Source organism: Mesocricetus auratus, unplaced genomic scaffold, assembly GCF_017639785.1.
Source record: "Mesocricetus auratus isolate SY011 unplaced genomic scaffold, BCM_Maur_2.0 Super-Scaffold_100676, whole genome shotgun sequence".
NCBI lineage: Eukaryota > Metazoa > Chordata > Mammalia > Rodentia > Cricetidae > Mesocricetus > Mesocricetus auratus.
This window is the reverse complement of record NW_024429266.1, coordinates 132335282-132356781: the sequence shown is the minus strand read 5'-3', so window position 1 is coordinate 132356781 and position 21500 is coordinate 132335282. Positions and strand designations below refer to the sequence as shown.

The following is a 21500-nucleotide window of genomic DNA, read 5'->3' as shown; positions in this document are numbered from 1 at the left end:
CTTTTCCTGGAACTCAGCCTATCACTTGGGGCCCTGGACACTTTTCCCACCTGAGAAACACACACACACACACACACACACACACACACACACACACACACACCTTGTAACTTTAATAATTTCTATATTTCTATAGCATAAGCTTCACTTCCTTACCACACACAACCTTATCGTCCTTTATAGATTTACAAATGTGTGCAACCACTATGACTGTTTGACTCCAGAAGTTTCCCCCCAAAGAAACACTAGACTCATTAATTAACATGTGTGAGGTGGGGGCAGGAGGACTAGAGACTCGGAGTCATCTTCCCTGAGTTGGTGGCCAGCCTGAGTGAGATCTTCTGAGGCTGGTGGAGTCTGCCCTGGGGCTGCTTTGGGGTCTGTGCTGCCCTCCCCGGAGCTGTCGGGTCTAGCCTGGCTCTATCAGAAGGTGTGGCTCCTTAGGAGAATCGCAGAAACTTGGGGTTTGAATTCCATTGGTGGTGGGGAACCTTGTGATGTTATTAAGTTACAGATTCCAGGGGCTGGAGAGATGGCTCAGAGGTTAAGAGCACTGACTGCTCTTCCAGAGGTCATGAGTTCAATTCCCAGCAACCACATGGTGGCTCACAACCATCTGTAATGAGATCTGGTGGATCTGGTGCCCTCTTCTGGTGTGTAGATGGAGGCAGGGTGTTGTGTTTGTAATAAATAAATAAATCTTTAAAAAAAAAAAGTTACAGATTCCAGTGGATGACCAGAAGGTGGCAGCTGCTTGTGTTTAAAACTTTGGCCTTCAGTTCCGCAGTGGCTTCCAGCCACCCAATATGTGGAGGGGAAGATGGTGGAGGTAGCCGTGACCTTCAAAACCACAGATATCACCAAGAAGCTCTTCTGGTAGACGACACAATCAAGGTCATCATGGTTGTTGTTAAATTGAAACCAGAGTCCAAGGAAGGGGAGACAGAGAAGCAGTGAGTCCTGGTCAAAGCTCCAGCTGGTCACAGCAGCTTCCTGTCCCCACTTAGATGTCCACCCCACCACATCAAAGCAGCTCTAGGATCTGCACAGATTTGCTGTTCACGTTGGGAATGGGAGCAAAATACACTGTTGATTATTCTGAATCCTGTGGTTTCTTTCAGCTCTCTTTTGTCATCTTGATGCAATTAATATATTTTTTAAATTACATGCATAGCCTCAGAAACGCTATAGGCCTGAGAAGTGCTACGTCTAATTCTACCTGATGTGTCTGGGGGCAAGACTGGCAATAAGACTGCCTTGGTCTGTTTACTTTATCTTTAACTTTTATTATTTTATGTGTGTGAGTGTTTTTCCTGTGCAGGACTTGCATGCCTGGACCAGTGGAGGTCAGGCTATCCCTCCCCCATCTAGAATTACAGATGGCTGTGAGCTGCCATGCAGGTGCTGGGAACTGAACTCCAGATGAGCAGCCAATGCTTTGAACAGCTGACTCATCTCTCCAGCTCCAGTCTGATTATTTGAAAGAAGTAAATACTGTGTAGTTTTAAATCTACATATATATTGCAATAGAAGACTGTTGAGAAAATGGAAGAAGCTCTTATGGGGATCCAAACTAGAGTATGAACTCCACAGTTCTACTGTGCTGGCTACCCTCAGAGTCAGCCTTCTTCCTGGGCCTTCCATAGCCCCTGGGGTGAATGACCCATGCAGCATCCCCTAATGATTAACTCAGTTGTTCCTCCAGCCTTATGTCCTCCCCTCTGTGAGCAGTCAAAGTGAGCTTCACAGGGCTGCTCCCTGGCCCTGGGGTGATGCTGTCCTGTAGGCCTGATAAGCCAGGCAGAGAGCCTGGTGGAAGAGGCCTGTGGATGGCGAAGCTGTCCTTGGAGCTTATGAGGACTTCTTGGGAACACTGTAGCAAACACTGCTGACGTTCTTGACATTTGGTGAGTCCCAGTTTCCCTGGCCTCTGTGTGATTAAATGTACCTCACAGAAAGCACAGGAACACTTCGGAGGAGGCTCCTGACTGACCTGTGTCTCCTCGGTGGGTTGGCCCCTCTGACCCTGGTGTCAACTCCATGGCAAGCCTCTGGCCCCATCTTGTGTTTGGAAGACCTATCCCATACCCTGAGCAGGGAGAGTCTCTTAGTGTCTCTTACTCAGGAGAATCTGAGACCCACTCAGACTAGTCAGCGGCAGCTGGGTGAGACCTTCTGATGACACGTGGATGGCATGGGTGCTGGAAGCTTAGACAGCGGGCAACTTGAGAAAGCAGAGACCACAGGATGAAGAACAAGATAGGCAGCACGGGAGACCTGCTTACAAGCCCCAGAATCTCCCTGAGACCCAGCTGGGCAAGCACCAGGCCCACCCCAGGGCCGAGAGCAAATCTTAGCCTGCACCTGACTGCTCCATCTTCAAACCGTTGCTTACATGGGGCATATTTGGAGAAAATTGCCCCCAAGTTCTTGTTTTTGTCCACCCTGAAAGATAAATTGGAGGCTGGGAACACAGCTCCGCTGGTAAAGTGCTCACCCAGCACACACAAGGTTCTGGTTCAGTTCCCTGCACAAGGGGTAGGTGCTCCGCTGCAGGTCTGCGACCTCAGCGTTCAGGAAATGGAGTCCAAAGATCAGGACTTCGAGGTAATCAAGTTCCATGAAGAAGGGGGGGGGGGGGGGGTGCAGCGCAGGTAGAGAAAAGGGAGGGGAGAGGGAGACAGTGAGTTAGATTTTACCCTAGGCTGCACTTGCGTTTTGATAAAAAGTATTATCCTATGAAGAATTTTTGGAGCTAAGTCGATGCACCCATCTGGTGGATTTTAGCATAGGCCAGAGCCATGAAAGCCAAAGGACAGAAGGCCTTCCTTCTTCCCGCATTGCCCTCTGTGTTTTCATCTAAAACCAAAACAAAGTTTTTAATCCCAGCCCGGAGGGGGACGGACGGACATAGAAAGTTCTAGGAGGACAGAGCTATATAGAGAGACCCTGTCTCAAATGAACAAATAAATAATAAAATAAAACAAAGCATAACTTTATCAGCTTTTTTTTTTCTTTTTCTGCAGAGTTGCAGCGAAGATAAAGGGTAAAAGAAAATCCAGGGCCAGAGAGGCACTCGCTGCACAGGGAGGCTAGCCTCTCTCCCCTCTCTGCCACGCCCCCTTCTTCAACCCCTCCTCCAGGTCCCTCCTCCACGCCCTTCCTCCGCCCTCGCAAGAGCTCCTCCCCAGCCTTGGGATTAAACTCCCTCAGATCCTCGGGGCTCCGGGACAGCAGAGCTTTGCGCGTCGCCCACTGGCCTCGGGTAACCAGGCAGCTCCACGCCCCCACGGTAACGTCGCACCGGTCCCGCTGTGTCCCCCGCGCTCTCCGCGGTGACGTGTCCCTCCTGGCTGCTGTTCCGGCCTCGGCAGCTCTGCTTGGTTTCCCTGCCAGCGTCTTAACGCCAGCCGGGGCTTTGGGATGGCTGCAGTCCACGCGCGCGGGTGGACGATTTCGCGTGTTTTCCACCTGCAGCCGGGGTTCGGCGGTGCGGGGAGAACCCGGAAACCCAGGACAGTGCGCTGTGTTCAGAGGCTGTGGGTGGAGCCTTCGGCCTCTGCCTGCGGTTCTAGACCCTACTCCCAGGCCCAGGCCCTGCCTTAAACTCCAACCCCGAGGGTAGCCATCTGCAGCTTGAGGCTGAGTGTCCAAACCCGCCCAAAGGCGAATAATTACTGTTATTATTTATCGTGTTTATTGCCCTGGCTTCATTCTGGAATAAAATCCAGGGAAGTCCCAAGAAGTAATTACCACAATAATATACTGTGGAGGTCTGAGTCCAGAGCCCTCACAGCAGTCTAACTGATTGCTTTTTTGAGCTTTGCTAAAAAATTAACATCAGGCGTAGTTTTTTTGTAATTGTTAGGCTGGGAACGCTGTCCCTTGAAGTGACTGGTCAGAACCAACACAGCCCTTATTACCCCTGTAAGGAGCTTGGGCCTCTGTGCCTTAACCAGGTCAGATTCTTATTGCTCATACAGAACTCACCAGCGGGAACTGGTTCAAGCCAGGCCCTTGCAATGTTCCCTGTTCATGTCTTTCTTGGGTTGCAGAATCTGAAGCCTGGTCTCAGAGCCCAGGTACCATGTGATCCATTCCACTGAGAACCGGGCTTTGGGGAAATGATCCTTTAAGCTGTTCCTTTTAGCCCTGCCTGCATCTGCCTGGTCCCAGGGGGGGTTGAAGCATTTCCTTTAGTCTGGCCCGGTAAAGTTATGCAGCGAGGATTTCAGGCCAGTTTGCATAGGGGCTAACACTGTCCACAGCATTCCAGAATCCCCTGTGGTTACTGACGGCACTGCTTAGCCTCGGACCTCCTGACCCTGCTTCTGCCTCCTGAGATGATGGGCCTGCATTGCTTATCCACTGCGTTGGGCTTTGGGGGGTTGCCTTGATGTTGTTCCTTGTCATGGAGTCCTGTGAGGGGTGACGTATATCCCAGATTTCTAAAGTCATTTCTGTTTATAACCATTGTCCCAGCATGACAGTATCCACCCCACTTCTATTTAATAATATTCTTGGTTTCAGGCGGTCTAATGCACACGACTGAGGATAGCTGTGAATGAGGCCCAAAATGAAATTGTGAAGCTATCTTAAAACATTCTGTGATTTCATTGACTCACTCTTGTAACTTGATGGCACTGTTCTGAGCCTTGAACTTTGTAGATAGCAAAGCCATGTTGCAATGTCAAAAGGTCGAACTTGCCTGGTAGGTAATTTAGCACACCCCATCTCTAAACTGAATACACCTGCACTGGTAGGCAGCTCATGTACAACTCATGGGGGACCCACAGGTGTCAGACCCTGGAGCAGGAAGCCATGACTTCAGGGCTACAGGAGTGAAGGTCAGTGGCAGAGCAATTGTAGAAAACCTGGGGTCCCTCTCCAGGGCCAGGTAGAGGCCAAAGGGAAGGAAAAGGAAAACAGAATTCTTCCAGGTCAATGTCAGAGTTCCCTTTCTTATGGGTAGGGTTATAGAAATGCCATAGTCAAATTGACACCCCCCCCCAGTTACTATGGGGCTTTAACATTGGAGCATTAAATTCTGCCATGATCTTTGTCTCATTCTAAGGACCTGAATCTATGCCAGGAGCCAAAGTTAGCTAACCATGGCTAGAGAGTTTCAAAGGCAATACGTAAGCTCTACTGCTGGCCTTCTACAATTAGGCTCCAAGGTAGGCCACAGGTTGTTGATGGTAATGCCTCACCATCCTGATTTGCCTGGGATTGACGGTTTCCTGGGACATGGGCTTGCAGTTATAAAAAATATGCATTTTATTTAGTATTCGTACGTGCTTATGTTTTGATCAAATATCTGTCCCCATTCCTTCCCCTCTGTTCCTCCCCAGCACTTTCCTCTCCCAGCTTCATGTGCTCCTTCTCTTTAAAAACAGACAAGCAACCCCCCTCCAACTGAGTCCACTTAGTACATGGGTGTGGGACTATCTGCTGAAGCATGGGTAGTATCTCAGAGCCTGCATCCTTGAAGAAAACAGACTCCCAATTATCCATGCATCTAGGCTGTTTCTATTTCCTGACTATTGTTAATAGAACAACTATCACCATGTATAAGCAAACGTCTTTGTAATAGGATATAGAGTCCTTTGGGAATGTGCCCAGGAGTGGTATATCGGGATCATATGGTAGATCCATTTCTAGCTTTTTGAGGAATCGTCACACCAATTTCTATAGTGCTACACAGGTTTGCACTCCCACCAACAGTGTGTAAGTGCCCCCCTTTTCCCCACATCCACACCAATATATGCCAGTCAGATGTTCTGGCCTTTTCCCTACTAAGAAAGAAGCCTGTCAAAAACAGCAGCTACCTGCTATTGCTATGATCTTTCTCCATTCCAAGGTTTTCTTGACCACTGGTAAGGCTTGTGGTTCTCTTCCTGGCCTGCTCCAATACCTCTACCTCAAGGGAGTCAGCTCAGTGGAATTGCCTGCTTTGGTCAGAAGGATCGTAATTTACACAAGACTTAAGCTGAGGCGAGATGCAAATGAGGGCTGCCATAGCTGTGTCTGAGATACCTGTCTCAGTGAGTGGTGGCTCAGATGTTAGGTCAGAGGACTGTGGTACTAAGTTTCATCCTGTGAGGTGCTGGATGCTTGAAGACCAGCTGCCTCTGGGACTCTCCCTCTGCAGGCTTCCAGGATCATGTGGTACACCAGCACTCGGGGAATGGCCCCACGGGTCAACTTTGAGGGGGCCCTCTTCTCTGGCTATGCACCAGATGGGGGCCTCTATGTGCCGGAGGAGCTCCCACAGCTGGACAGAGAGACCCTGTGTCGCTGGAGCACACTTTCCTATCGTGGCCTGGTGAAGGAGCTGTGTGCCCTCTTCATTGGCCTGGAGCTCATTCCAAGACAAGACCTAAATGGTGAGGAGCCCTCCTGCAACATCCCTGTCCCAGCTCAGCACCACAACTCCCCGAGTTGTAAATTCATCACCTAACCATTGAAAATGGTTGACAGAAGTTTCTCTTCCACCCGGTCCTGCAGCCATTCAGTCCCAAATAAACACACAGAGACTTACATTAATTATAAACTGTTTGACCTATTGCTCAGGTTTATTACTAACAAACTCTTACACCTTGAATTAACCCATAAATCTTATCTGTGTTTAGCCATGTGGCTTGGTACCTTTTCTCAGTAAGGCATTCTCATCTTGCTTCCTCTGTGTCTGTCTGGTGACTCACTCTATGCCTTCTTCTTCCCAGAATTCTCCTAGTTTGGTAGCCCCACCTGTACCTCCTTCCTGGCTACTGGCCAGTCAGCATTTTATTAAACCAATATAAGTGACAAATCTTTACAGTGTGCAAGAGCATTATCCACATCAGAAAATCCCTGATTGCCTTTCTCAAATCTTGCAAATTTTTCCTGATTCTAGAATTTCAGAATTACACTATCCAGAACTCTTCATTCTTCTGTTCTGTCTCCAGTGAGATGAATGACAAATGATTCGCTGAAAATTATTGTTTTTACAAAATTACATCAAGATTAAGAATCTTTAAGTTGTCCCAAATTCTTGAGTGTTGATTAATGTCTTTCTCATTCATCTGGACACCTAGATTACTATTTTGTCTTGTTGAGTGTCCTGGGACAGGCTATCTCAAGCTGTAATGTGCAATTAATTTCCCTCAAGGATCTCAATTTTAAAAGCAGACTCTAATTCAATAGATGTGTGTGTGTGATGTGTGTGTGTGTGTGTCTTGGTTATTTTTCTATGCTGTAGTAAGTCACTATAATCAAAGCATCTTAGAGAAAAAAGAATTTATTTGGGACTTAGAGTTTCGGATGGTTAGAGTCCGTGACCATCACTGTAGGGAGCGTGGCTTCAGGCATGGCACTGAAGCAGTAGCTGAGAGCTTGCATCTTGATCTGCAAGCATGGAGCAGAGGGAGCTAACTGGGAATGGTACCGACTTTTGAAACCTCAAAGTCCACCCAGTCCACACCAGTGGCACACCTTCTCCACCAAGGCCACACCTCCTAATCCTTCCCAAACAGCTCCACCAATTGAGGAACAAGCATTCAAGCATATGTGAGTCTATGGATCCACTACCATTTGAAAACCACAGGGTGGGTGTGAGGATCCTGCCCTTCTACTAAGTGCCTATATGAGACTATAGCTGTTGGATCTCAGGTGACACTTTGAGTGGCAAGAAGAAAATCTGTAGGGTAATATTTTTAGTCAGGATTTCTGTTGCTATGATAAAACACCATGACCAAAGCAATTTTAGGAGGAAAAGGTTTCAGCTTACAACTCTCAGGTCATGCTCTATTACTGAGGGAAGTCAGGGGCAGGAACCTGGAGGCAGGAACAGAAGCAGAAGACATGGAGACATTGCTTACTGGCTTTCCCCCCATGGCTTGTTTATCCTTCCTTCTTATACAGCTCTAAACCACCTGTCCAGTGAGCTGGGCACCTCCCATATCAGTCATTAAACAAGGAAATTCCCTCAGACTTTCCTACAAGCCAGTCTGATGGAGGCAATACCGCAGTTGCTATTCTCTTTTCCCAGATATGTCTAGGTTTGTGTCAGGTCAACAAAAGTAATGGCAGGTTGTGTAGTTGGGGAAGAGGAAGGACTACTGTGACCAGCAGTGATGGTGTCACCTGGGCAGGGGTTAGACATTTCAAAGTCAGATCAGACCTGTTGGCCCAAACTCCACATTTGAATAAGATCTCAGGTGTGATCCACAACAGAAGTTCAAGAAGCTCAATGCTAAACTGTGGCTTACTCTGTATATCAACCATGCTCGGGTCCCGGCACCACAAATGTGAGATTTAGCATTACAAAGAACAAACTAGCAAAGACTCCACCTTTAGGGAAGAATGTTAGGAGGCTGAAACTGACTTATTCTGATTTGATCTTCTATTAAAATACATTCTTGTCGGGCAGTGGTAGCGCACACCTTTAATCCCAGCATTCGGGAGGCAGAGGCAGGTGGGTCTCTGTGAGTTTGAGGCCAGCTGGGTCTTCAAGGAAAGTTCCAGGGCAGTCTCCAAACTTACAGAGAAACCCTGATTCGAAAAACCAAAATAAATGATTAACATAAAATACATGCTTATGAAAAGGCTCAAGTGATCTGGAGAGGTGGCTCAATAGTTAAGAGCACTGGCTGCTCTTCCAGAGAACCTGGATTCAGTTCCCATAAGGCACATGGTGGCTCATAACCGCCTATAACGCTAGCTCCAGGGGATCTGACTCCCTCTTCTGGTCTCTTCAGTCACTGCACACACGTGGTACATATACACACATGCAGGCAAAACTCCCATTCACATAAGATAAATAAAAATAAAATAAAAAGACTTAATAAGAAGCACACAAACTGAAAACTAGACATTTTCTAGAGCCAGTTCTAGTCTCTGGGGAGTTCTAAAGAGGAGTTTATAAGCAGTTTAATACATGTCCCCCAGATTTTTCTAGATCTTTACAATTCTATCTCTAAATATGTAATTTAAGCCATATTTTTCTGGGCTTTTTAGCTGGCACTGGAAGATAAATGCTTTAAAGACACAGAAAGAGAACTTGAAGAGCTAATACCTTCACCTGCTGTCCAATCTCTACCCTCACAGATCTGATTGATCAAGCCTTCAGCAGATTCCGCCACAGAGATGTGGTCCATCTGCGCAGGCTGAAGAATGAGCTGAACGTATTGGAGCTGTGGCATGGGGTCACATATGCTTTTAAGGACTTGTCCCTGTCCTGCACAGCTCAGTTCCTGCAGTACTTCCTGCAGAAGAGGAAGAAGCATGTCACCATTGTTGTAGGTGGGTGTTGGGAAGGGACAGGGTCCTTTAGCACCCCAGCTGGAGGGTGTCCATGCACAAGAAGCCCTTAATTGAATCTTTCAAGGCTCGTGCTACCAGTTCTTCTAGATCAGCAATTCTCAGTCTGTGTGGCCATGACTCCTTTGGGGGTTGAATGACCCTCTCACAGGGGTCACCTAGGACCATCAGAAAACACAGAGATTTGCGTTGCAATTCATAACAGTAACAAAATAACAATTATGAAGTAGCAACGAAATAATTTTGTGGTTGTGGGTCACCACAACATGAGGAAATGTATTTAAAGGGTCATAGCATTAGGAAGGTTGAGAGCCAGTTTTTACAGGGTTTCTAACCTTTTTATGCCATGGGTTCTGTATTAGTTAATTTTCTCTTTGTTGTGACAAAATACCTAACACACGCAACTTAGGGAAGGAAAGTTAGGTGCTCACAGTTCAGTTTGAGAGTACAGTTCACACCAGGGAAGGCATGGTGTCAGGAGCTTGAGGCATCTGGTCACATTGTCTCAACAGTCAGGAACCAGGTAGCATGGATGCCGCTGCTCAGCTTGCTCTCTTGGTTTTATTTTGTCCAGGACCACAGCTCAGAGTGATGCCACCTACATTCAGGGTTGGTCTTCTCTTTTCAGTCAAACCGTTCCGGAGATGCCCTTATAACAGGTCCAGAGGTGGTTTCCATGGTGGTTCTAAAAACCATCAAGTTGAGTTGACAAGATTAACCATCATAGACCCTTTGTCAGTCTGATGAAGACTATGGCTCCTTCTCAGAATGATATTTTTAGATGTACAGAATACTCGATGATGTCCTGAATTTTATCAGTGTATCTAAGGACCCGGGGCTAAGTACTAAGCACCTGTCTTTCAAGCATTTGAAAGTCTTTGTTGCTGCCTTGGGCACTGATACTTTGAGGTCAATTTCATTCTTTATCCATGCCCCTTGTCCTAAAGGGAGGGTCTGTCTCTTCCTAGGAACTTCTGGGGACACAGGAAGTGCTGCCATTGAGAGTGTTCAAGGATTGAAGAATATAGACATCATTGTTTTGTTGCCCAAAGGCCGTTGCACAAAGATTCAGGAGCTCCAGATGACAACGGTGCTGAAGGAGAACGTCCATGTGTTTGGAGGTAGGTGCAGGGGCCGCGAGGTCCTGGCTTGACTGTTTTTGTAGGTGGGATTAGCCATGAACGGAGGTGCCTTGGCTTAGTTGGCTCTGGGCAAGTTCCCAGCTTCATAGTTTTCCACACTAGCTGGCATATGCTATAGACCTGCACTCACTGTGTTGAGCTACTACAGCTGGTTCAGGTGTCTATCGGTGCTGCCTCCATGCGGGTCCCACTACCCGTTTGCCAATATCACATGTAGGCAGCTATGCAGAACTGTAAATAAAGTCAAGCAACTTGTTCAGTGCCAGGGCACTGAAGTGTTGTGAGCACAAATGTGTTTCACAGTTGAGAGAATTTGTCAGTGTGTGTTGGCAGTCCATGTCCTTCCTTAGAGGACAGACTGCTAGGCCCTGCATGCAAACAGGGCAAGTATCAAAATAGGAAGCTTCCTGGTGTTGCCTGCTACCAATTCCATTACAGCTAGTTGTATAATGAAGACCTTGACTTTATCATGGCAGCCGTAGCTTTAGGAGTCTTGGTTGGGGTTTTACACACTTTGGTCATGAGCCTGACATGGTTTTTTGATCATTCACTTGATACATAGGAAATGGTCTGGCAATAAATAAATAAATACATAAATACATAAATGGACTAGAGAGATGGCTCAGGGATTAAGAGCACTAGCTACCTGTCTAGAGGACAGTGTTCAATTCCCACCACCCACATAGCAGTTAGCCACCGTCTGTAAGAGCAGTTCCAGTGGGGTCTGATGCCCGCTTCTGGCCTGCATGGGCACTGTATGCACATGGAATGCAGGCATACATGTAGGCAAAACACTCATGCACGTATGATAAATTTAAAAATAGGTAAATAAAAATAAAATAAGATTCCTTCTACAACTTACCTGGCTCCTGGTATAATCCTGTGGCCCCAATAGGCTCATATGTTTGAATTCTTGGTCCCCAGTTGGTGGACCTGTTTGGGAAGGATTAGGAGGTGTGGCTTTGCTGGAGGTGGGGTAGCCTTGTTGGAGGAGGTGTATTACTAGAAATAGGTTTTAAGGTTTCAGAAGCTCAGGCCAAGCCAATCTCCCCCCCCTCTCCCTCCCTCCCTCCCTCCCTCCCTCCCTCCCTCCCTCCCTCTCTCTCTCTCTCTCTCTCTCTCTCCTTCTGCCTGTGGATCAGATGTAAACTCTCAGCCACTGCTACACCTGCTTGCTTGCTGCCATGCTTCCTGTCATGATGATCTAGGACTAACCCTCTGAAAGTGTAAGCAAGCCCCCAATTAAATGCTTCCTTTTGTAAATTGCCTTAGCCATGGAGTCTCTTCACAGCAGTAGAACAGTAAGTAAGACAAGCCCCATAGAGGATGACTTGATGCTAATATACCATCGTTGACAAGGAGCTCAGACACTGGGAAGAAGTCTCACCATGAGAGCAGCATGTGTACCCTTTGTCTATTTGCACAAGTGCAGAGAAAAGGGCCCTCTGCTCTTTGGCAAGCATGTGTTCATTCCAGTGTAAAGTCCATGGTTTGGCTAATCCATTGTTGGCAAACTCCTACACATCAGCCTTGGTAATTGCCCATATCTGGCTACATTTTCCAATGGTCATTGTGAGACTTTAATAAACAGTGTTTGGGCTCCTGAAGGCCCCTATGTTTCTCACATGCCAAGCTTGCTAGTTATGGGTCTAGGGCTGTCTCTTCCTAGCAGTAAAGCAGAGAATTACTTTTTTTTTTTTTACTATAGTCCTTCTCCTGCCTTATAAGGATATACTGGAGGACTTTTGTTGAAGGGCATGAATGGAATGTTCACCTGGGGGCTGGAGAGCATTGCCCACCTGTGAAAAAGTGGCAACTGTGTGGTTGATAATAAATGTATCATGTCATAGATATCACTAGAGCTAAGGTGTTTCTGTTCTGTACATCAAGGGAAAAGTTCCTCAGGCTTTGAAGACATCAGGTTTCTTTATAAGCAATGCTGTTCATGTTCTTTTCCTTCTTCGAGGCTTTTGGTTTGACTGTTACGGAGATGTGTGTAGATTCAGGGGCTAATAGGAAAGATGTGTTTTCCCTTTGTGAGCTCAAGGAGTAGGGATGGACCACATGAACACTGAGTTTAAACTTTATTAATTCGTCGTCATCATGGTGTGTGTGATGAGGAAAAGGATGCACACGACAGTGACCACATGACGGTCAGAAGACAGCCTTGTGAGTCATTTCTTTTCTTCTACCTTTAAATGTAGTCGGGCTGTCATGACGGTCAGAAGACAGCCTGTGGAGTCATTTCTTTTCTTCTTCCTTTAAATGGTCACCAGAGACCAAAGTCGGGCTGTCATGCTTATATGGTGTATATTCTGTGCCACTGTGTTTTGGAAATACATAAATTCTTTTGAGTTTACAAAGTGTTACAGTTAAGAGTCCTTGAGTCTTAGAAGAGAGTTGGGCTCTGGATTTTTCAAGTCTTGAGACTGATAGATTGTGGGGACTTTTGGAGTTGGACTAAATGCATTTTGCATTGTGATGTGGCTGCAGCCCATGGGGTCCAGGGAGTAGAGTGTGGTGGTTTGAATGAGAGTGGTCCCCACAGGCTCACGTATTTGAGTGCCTGGTCCCCAGTTGGTGGAACTTCTTGAGAAGGATCAGGTGTGGCCTTGATAGAGTTGTGTCCCTGGAGTGGGCTTTGAGGTTTCAAAAGCCCACAACCATTCCCAGTTAGTCAGTTAGTACTCTCTCTCTCTCTCTCTCTCTCTCTCTCTCTCTCTCTCTCTCTCTCTCTCTCTCTCTCTCTCTCTCTCTCTCTCCCTCATGCTTGTGGACAAGGATGTAAACTCTCAATACTGCTCTAGCGCTATGTCTGCCTCCATTGCTATAGCCATACGGTCATGGACTCTAACCCTCTGAAACTGTAAGTCCCCCAAATCTCTTTCTTCTACAAGTTGCTTTGGTCATAGTGTCTTATAACAGCAATAGAAATGTAACAAAGGCACCAGGCAAGTGTCTGGCCCAGCCACTGGGTTTATAAAGGTGATAACTCCCATGTACATTGTGTGATTCCTAAGCACCAAGTAGATACTAGATGTTCATTGATTGCAGTATATGGGTTTTTTTTTTATTGGAAGTAACAGAAAACCCAACTCAGACTATCTGAAAGAACAGTTTTCAGCTTCTGTAACTGGGATGTCCAGACATGAAGAGGCTCTCACTTGGTTGATTCTCATATTAAACATTACCACCAGGAACCCACGTACTCCCCAGTCTCTGCTTTGCCCTCCCCAGTCCCAGGCTCCTTCCTCTTGAGGTCACAATATGGAGACTTGAGGTAACCAAGTCTCCCTTCCCCTGTGGCTCTTCCTTAAAAGCAGGGGTCATTTCTCTAGCACCCCAGCAAATGTCCTTCTGAGCCTCAGTGACCTGACCTGTCACATGTCCATCTTGGAACCCCGTGGGCATGCCAGTCACAGATGGCCTGGCCTTAGCAAAGACATGATGCTGCCACTACTGGATCGAGCTGCTTGGGGTCTACACATGGACCTACAGAATGCCCCCCATCTTCATTGCTGCTATAAATGAGGAGAGGAGGGTTTACAGCCTAAACGGCTATCCTGGTACTTCCTCCCAGTAGCCCTTACACACAGCTCCACCTTGAGGTATTAGATACAACAGGAGAATTAGACGCAGATGTCAGGGAAGGGTTAATACTGGTGCAATTACTGAGGCAGCTGGTTGGGGTGTTGATATGTTAGACTGGTGGATAATTTACCCAATAATTCACCCCATAATTAAACCAGTGTACACACTCAGCTTCAGGGAGAAGTTCTGCCCAAGCAAGCTTGCCTAGCACATAGGAGCAGGGATCAGGATACCCACACTTCACCACAGGGGAGAAGTGACCATTCCCTCAGCCCCAATAAGGACCACATGTTGGGTAAACATACCCTCCTTCCTTTCAGCAGAGTGAAGGACATAGTCTTTGTGGAACAGTGAAGGCTTGGAATACAGGGGAATTCTTTTCCCAATATCCCAGAATGCTGACATTTTATATCTTGCTTTATAGAATACAAGACAATTGGAAATGGTTCTGACCATATCTTCTTTTCTCCTAAGTAAGGACAAATACTCAGGGTCACAGAACAAGCGACCTGGATTCTATCCCTCAAAGAGCTTATACAGAGCCCAGAAAGTCAGGCCAAGCCTTGTGAAAGTGAAGGAAGCAAAGGCTGGACCAGATGGGAGAGGATGGGCCCAGCCTGGGAGGGCCATGGTGGAGCCTAGAGTGACTGTCAGGGTTTCTGCTGCCCCTGAAAGCTGCCCTCCTCTCTCTCCCTGGCAGTGGAAGGGAACAGCGATGAACTTGATGAGCCCATCAAGGCCGTGTTTGCTGATGTGGCTTTTGTTCAGAGGCACAACCTGATGAGCTTGAACTCCATCAACTGGTCCCGGGTCCTGGTGCAGATGGCACACCACTTCTTCGCTTATTTCCAGTGTGTGCCCTCCTTGAACATTCACCCGCTGCCCCCTGTGGAGGTGGTTGTGCCAACAGGGGCTGGGGGTAACCTTGCAGGTAAGGAGACCCTGGGATGCAAATGGGCTTTCCGGGAAGCACCCAGTCTTTCAAGCTGTCTTTTGCCTACAAACATGGAGTAAAAGAATGTGGTGTTTTACCCTCAAGAGGACAAAAACCACATGGGATGTCCTAGATTTCTTCTAACTCACAGAGGCTGGGGACAGAACGTTCCGGGCTCCTGCAGGGGGAGACTGAGGACTCGGCCTGGGAATTTCAGCAGCCTAGCCTGTACTTGCTTGCACAGCTGCTACTAGACATGAGTCAAGGCCCAGCCACCAAGCTAGCTCAGTGTCCTTTCTCGAAGTTCGCACCTTACTCCCAGCTCCGCCCACTGCCTGCTGAAGGACACCACTGTGTGCCACAGTGCACTGTGTTCTCACTCCCCTGGGGCCATGTGAAATGGAAAGGACTCTGGCATCAGGAGTCTGGCCTTGGCTCTGCCCTTTACTAGCTGAACGGCTGTTAGAGCGTTCCTCAGACTCAGCTCCTCAGCTGTAAAAGGCAACTGACTGATCACGTGCTCAGAGTGGCCTGTGAGGAGCAAGCTTGACTGCTGGGGTGCACACGGGCTTTGTACAGGGAAAGTACCCGGCACCGAATACTAACAAACATTCTCAAGCATTAACTATGCACTAGGTGCTGTTCTAAGTGCTTTTCGTGGATTAATAATTTCACCGGACAATGTGGCTGTCTCCTAATGTGCATGGTCAATTGGTCCTAGGACCTCTACGGATACCAAAATCTGCAGATGTTCAAGTCCCTTATGTAACATGGCATGGTGTTTGCATATGACCAATGTACATACACCTGAATACTTTAAATAACCTCCAGATAATGTAGAACCACAAACGATATGCAAATGTTATCTAAATGGCTATTGTGCTCTAAGGAGTATTTGCAAGAAAGAGTCTGAACGTGTTTAATAAAGGTGCAATTTTTTGTCTTGAGATAGTTTCTCACTCTGTAACTCAGTATAGCCTGGTCTCTATCCACCTACCTCAGCTTCTCAGACGCTGGGATTATAGGGTGTACCACCACACCCTATTTTGGATAGTTTTGATTCTTGGTCAGTTGAGTTTGCAGATGTGGGAGCCCTGTGTCCCGGGTCTACCTGTACTATTCTTACCATTTTAGACTGAGGAACCAGACACAGAAAAGCTAACTTCCCCTGTTTACACAGCTGGTTGGTAGTGGAGCCAAGTCGACAGTTCAGGTAGGCTGGAGACCACATCCTTGCCGTCTCTTGAGGAGGCAATGGTGTTAGCATCTCTGGTAGCTCTGTTTCTGACATTGCTTCCCTAAGTGGTTAGGAGACTCCTTGACTTCTTGCAGGAAGACAAGTGACAGAGAGCTGACAGTTAGGCAAGGAAGGCTGTTTTCCCTGCTACTCAGGGGGTGACACCCAGTGTGCTTTCCTTTCATGCCACCTTCAAGCTAATGATGCCACCTATAGCTGTGCCCTCCATAGCACCCGGCACAAAATAAGACACTGGCAATACCCGCAGAGGACATTGCCGTCTGGCAGTTTTCCTAAGGGCCCATTTGACCTTCAGTCTTTGGGTCCTCCTGAGCTTCCATTTCATCTCATCACTGAAGGACACTGAGGTTTCCATGAGGGTCACGGGACACAGAGTGTGAATGGGCTTTACAAAATTAAGGTGATATTTGTGAACATTTCCCCATCCAAAAAGGCCTGGAAGGAGAACTCAGAAGGTGAAGTATTTACCACACGAGTCTGAGTTTGGACTTTAGACATGAAACTGCATGTTGTCGCACACATCTACAATCTCCATGTTCCCAAGCAAGATAACAGAGACAGGAGAGAGACCCTAGAAGCTGTGTCACTCGCCTGGTATGTCAGCAGTGAACAGTTAGGCGCCCTCCCTAAGTTAGCGAGGCAGAATGTGAATACCTGGACTCTGCAGCTTGGTAGGATTCAGGCAAGACATCTGGCTTCTGGTGCCTTCAATTCCTCTTCTGCAGTGGGTTGACTCACAAACTTTGTAAGGGTGTTAGTCCCTGCCAGGCAGGACACAGTAGCCCTCCTCCTTGTCTCCCTCATCCCCCTCCTATGTCTCTTTCCATCTCTCTCTAGTCTCGCTTCCAAACAGCGCCAGAGTTGGTCTGTTTTCATTTAAGCTCATAAAAAAAAAAGAATCCTTTGACTTGGTCCTAAAATCCTGTTGTCTTTCTGTCTTGTCCCAAGCTGGGTGCATTGCTCAGAAGATGGGCCTGCCCATCTGCCTAGTTACGGCAGTGAACCGCAATGACATCATCCACAGGACTGTCCAGAAGGGAGACTTCTCTCTGCGTGAGGTTGTCAAGCCAACCCTGGCATCCGCTATGGACATTCAGGTGGGCCTGTGCGGAGAAGAGCCGGTCAGGCCAACTGTTGGTGGGGCGGGGCTGGGCAAGGGTTGGAATCAGGGTGACACTGCCTTTCCACTCAGGTGCCCTACAACATGGAGAGGATCTTCTGGCTGCTGTCTGGCTCTGACAGCCAGGCAACAAGAGCCCTCATGGAGCAGTTTGAAAGATCCCAAAGTCTGCACCTACCCAAGGAACTACATAGCAAGGTAGGTCACTGGTCATAGCCTGGGGGGGGGGGTGTCTCTGCAGCCTCCGTAGCAAGCAGAGTAACGATCTAAGGGAGGCAAGAAGGTGGTTCAGTTTGCCAGGACTCAGTAGACAGTGTTGGTTCAGATGTCTAAAGTCTGACCTTTATTTTAGGCATCTTAAGCACAGTACAATGTGGTGAGCACTATTCTTGTGATGATTAACTCAATCCTGTGTGCACAACAAAACATACTTAAGTCTCCTTGAGTAACAAAGTAAGCTAAATACAGATCAGGCGTGACTACACTGAAACTCTTTGTAAAGTCCATAAAGATTGGTTCTGTGGATTTACTGATAAGGGTCTGGGGGAGGATCTGTGCTGGGAAAGTCTCTAGCACACAGAGCAAAGGTCACCAGGCTAGTCAACACTTCCACATCCAGCCTTCTAGGTGGATAGCAGTGATTACATTCCTTCCCTTAAAGGAACAACCCTGCATGCTTAACATTCTAGGTTCCCCTAGTGCTTATCGGTGAGCACAAAGACCTCCATGCCTCCTACAGCGTCCCAGGGAGGAAGAAAGGAATACAGCCACAGGACAGACTGGGGGTTGGAAGTCTGAGCAAGGGGCTGGTTTCTGAGTGTCTTCTGTGAGCCAGGAACTTTCACAGTTAACACTGATTGAATGAGGAGAGCTGTGAAACACTGAGCTAGTTTTATAAAAGCAGTGCCTCAGTTTCCTCATCTGCAGAGCTGGGATAACAAGAAAGCCTGTCTCATACGGTTGCTGTGAGATTTGGGACAAAAGATACATGGGAGCTGGTTTACATACTGCTGGAAATATATAGCAGCCACTATTTATACTTTTATTTATTATTGTTATTAATTTCCAATAATGACAACAACTGTACAACAAGGGCAAAGTCATTCTGTCCTTCCGGTATGGACAGAGACTATAGCTCTTGCTGACCCTATCTCCCTCCTTTGTTCTTGTCTCTGTCCCTCTGTTGTAGGAAGAGAGACTTTATTTAGTTAATAAATAAGTTTGATTTATTTTAGGAAGCTAGTTAGAAAGCATTGCTTTTATTTGAACACAGCTTGGTGATAGGTTCTTTTTTTTTTTTTTTTTTTTTTTTTTTGGTTTTTGGTTTTTGGAGACAGGGTTTCTCTGTAATGTTTTGGAGGCTGTCCTGGAACTCACTCTGTAGACCAGGCTGGCCTAGAACTCACAAAGATCCACCTGCCTCTGCCTCCCGAGTGCTGGGATTAAAGGCGTGCACCACCTCTACCCGGATGGTGATAGGTTCTTCTTTTACAAAATATTCTAAACTTCTGTAGCTCATTCCCACCCGATGGTCATGCTGGCTCTGCATCCCCCTACTGGGTGACTGGAACAGCTACCTTACTACAGCTCTGATTATCCCAAAGTTCTAGAATGTGTTCCTTCTAGATTGCACAGTCTGATTTTACCTCAGTGTCCTCCACTTGAAGAGAATTCTTATTTACCGATATGGCCTTCCCAATTCCTTTAACTTAGTCCCTTATGTGACATAATTGCCCATGGTTAGTGTCCCTCCTGAATGGCTCGTCTCAAACCTGGACAGAGTTATCTGGGCTGAGTTACACCCTTGAAGACCAAAGTGGGACTTCCCTCTTTTAGAATCTATACTGCTTTTAAAAAGTTTTTATTTAATGTATTTGAATGTTTACTGGTGAGTATTGTATGTGTGCCTCATACATGCAGCGCCTATGGAGGCCAGAAAAGGGCATCATATCCCCTGGAATGGGAGTTACAGATGGCTGTGAGCCATCATGTGGGTGCTGAGAACAAAATCTAGGTCCTCTGCACGAGCAGCCAATGCTCTAAATAGCTAAGCCATCTCTCCAGCCCTATGCTGCCTTTGGCAGCCAAACATTAGTTTGTTTGGCCTAGAGTTTGTGCAGATATCAGTAATCCTTCTCCTTATGTAAATAAAATCCTCCATTAAAACTGGACATCATATCCTCTGTTTCTTCATTTTCTCCCTGACTATACCCAAAGGATGCTCTATTTTCTGGAAGGGCATCCATCCATCCATCCATCTATCCATCCATCCATCCATCCATCCATCCATCCATCCATCCATCCATATTATCTATCTGCTATGGTTCAAGAACTTGGTTAGGTGCTGGAAATACAAATGTAACTATCATACTGAGTGATGCATCTAAGTGGTAGAGCATATGCTTAATAATCATGAGGCCCAGTACTCAATCCTCAGAACTGGGAAAGGAGGAAGATGAGGAGGAAGAGAAGGAGGGAAAAAACCCTAGCCAGGAAATATCTATATAAGCAATCTATGAACTCTTGGACTCTGAGGCCATTGAGTACACATAGGGTGTTTGCTATGTTGTGAGCAAGTAGAACGCCTTCAGTAAATCATCTGGTATACCAAATGCTCAGGGAGCACTGAGAAGGGAGTCTTCCACTGCCTGTGAGTTCTAGAAGGTTTCCCAAGAGAGGTGCTCCTAAATGGGGTGGGAACTGATGGGGTAGTTTTCACACCACAGGTAGTTTGAACACCCATGACTTGTGTTATGTCTGGCTGTAGAACATGACTGTGTGCTAATTTGGTTCATGATCTAAATACATTGAGATGTACCCAAAACTTCTATGAACCTTCTACTAAGTATTCAGTCTGAGTTCCTGGTGTTGATGTGGCTGTGTATATCAGGGCTCTAGTCCTCCTTCTATGATTCACCAATCCCAACATTCACCCCTATCCCCTGACCCTTCAGCTTTCAGAGGCAGTGACATCCGAGTCGGTGTCTGACGAGGCCATCACCCAGACCATGGGCCGCTGCTGGGAGGAGAACCAGTACCTGCTGTGCCCCCACTCAGCCACAGCGGTGAACTACCATTACCAGCAGACTGACAGTGGGCAGTCCAGGTACAAGCAGTGAGGTCTGGGGCACTGGAGGCCTAGCTCTTCTCCAAGCAGGGCATGCAAGACTAAGGACAGTGGTGTTGGTGAGCATGGTGGGTTCTGTGCCAAGAACTACAACTGTCCTTAGAAGAGGTGTGGCATATATCCCAGGTCGTAAGGGGAGGTGATGGCTGAGCTGGGTCTTCATTGGGAAGCTTTGCAGGCTTATTGTATCGGTAAGTTCAAAGTAGTAATCATGTCTTTGTCTGTCTCTGTGCTCTGCCCCATCCTGCCTCTAATCTTTCCCCTGGTCTTCCTTCCTCCATTTTCTCCTTCTTCATCCTTCTGCCTGTTCTCTCTTGTCCTGCCCCATCTTCAGTAGCATCTCTCGGTGCTGCCTGGCCCCTGCCTCTGCAGCCAAATTCCCAGAAGCAGTCCAGGCTGCTGGGCTGGCTCCCCAGACTCCTGCAGAGATCCTAGGCCTGGAGCACAAGGAGACCCGCTGCATCCCTATGCGCAGAGGAGATGACTGGACACAGATGCTGAGGGACACCATTGAGGGCCTGTCCCAGCGGTGGGAAGGTTGTGCTGTGAACACCTCAGAATAGCCAAGCTGGAATTGGTTTGAAGTCTTGTCCTGGGACTGACTGGGACAAGATGGCTCAGTAATTAATAACTTTTACTGCTCTTCTAGAAGACTCAAGATTAGCTCCCAGCACCCAAGTCAGGCGCTCACATGTGTGACTCCAACTGTAGGGGTTCTGACACCTCTGGCCTCTGTGGGCAATGCACTCATGTGCACAATACACATACAGACACATGCACCTACGTATAATTTAAAATAATAAAAATAAATCTCTTTTTTAAGTTCTTGTCCCAGCTGAGCATGGTAGTACTTGCCTTTAGGAGGAAGAGACTGGCAAGTCTCTGAGTTCTAGATCAGCCTGGTCTACATAGAAAGTTCCAGGGCAGCCAGATATACATGGTAAGTGTGTGTCTTAACTATGTATGTATGTATGTATGTATGTATGTATGTATGTATGTATATATGTATGTATTCTTGTCCCAAGGAG

The 21500-nt window shown here is 47.1% G+C and overlaps 1 protein-coding gene across 3 annotated transcripts; it reads left to right on the top strand.

Annotated features, from left to right (window-relative positions):
- Window positions 1-3141: 3141 nt before the first annotated feature.
- On the top strand, window positions 3142-21294 carry Thnsl2 (threonine synthase like 2). 3 transcript variants are annotated; one of them, XM_040738295.1, is made up of 10 exons: window positions 3195-3292; window positions 5075-5177; window positions 6152-6386; window positions 9088-9282; window positions 10269-10421; window positions 14734-14964; window positions 17174-17322; window positions 17418-17543; window positions 20300-20451; window positions 20807-21294. In XM_040738295.1, exons 2-10 carry the CDS (start codon window positions 5112-5114, stop codon window positions 21033-21035), a joined length of 1536 nt encoding a protein of 511 aa, XP_040594229.1. In that variant the 5' UTR covers window positions 3195-3292; window positions 5075-5111; the 3' UTR covers window positions 21036-21294. The 3 variants fall into 3 exon arrangements, with proteins under 3 accessions (XP_040594231.1, XP_040594229.1, XP_040594230.1); XM_040738297.1 differs by lacking the exon at window positions 5075-5177 and having other exon boundaries at window positions 3142-3292; XM_040738296.1 differs by lacking the exons at window positions 3195-3292; window positions 5075-5177 and having other exon boundaries at window positions 20810-21294.
- Window positions 21295-21500: the final 206 nt, after the last annotated feature.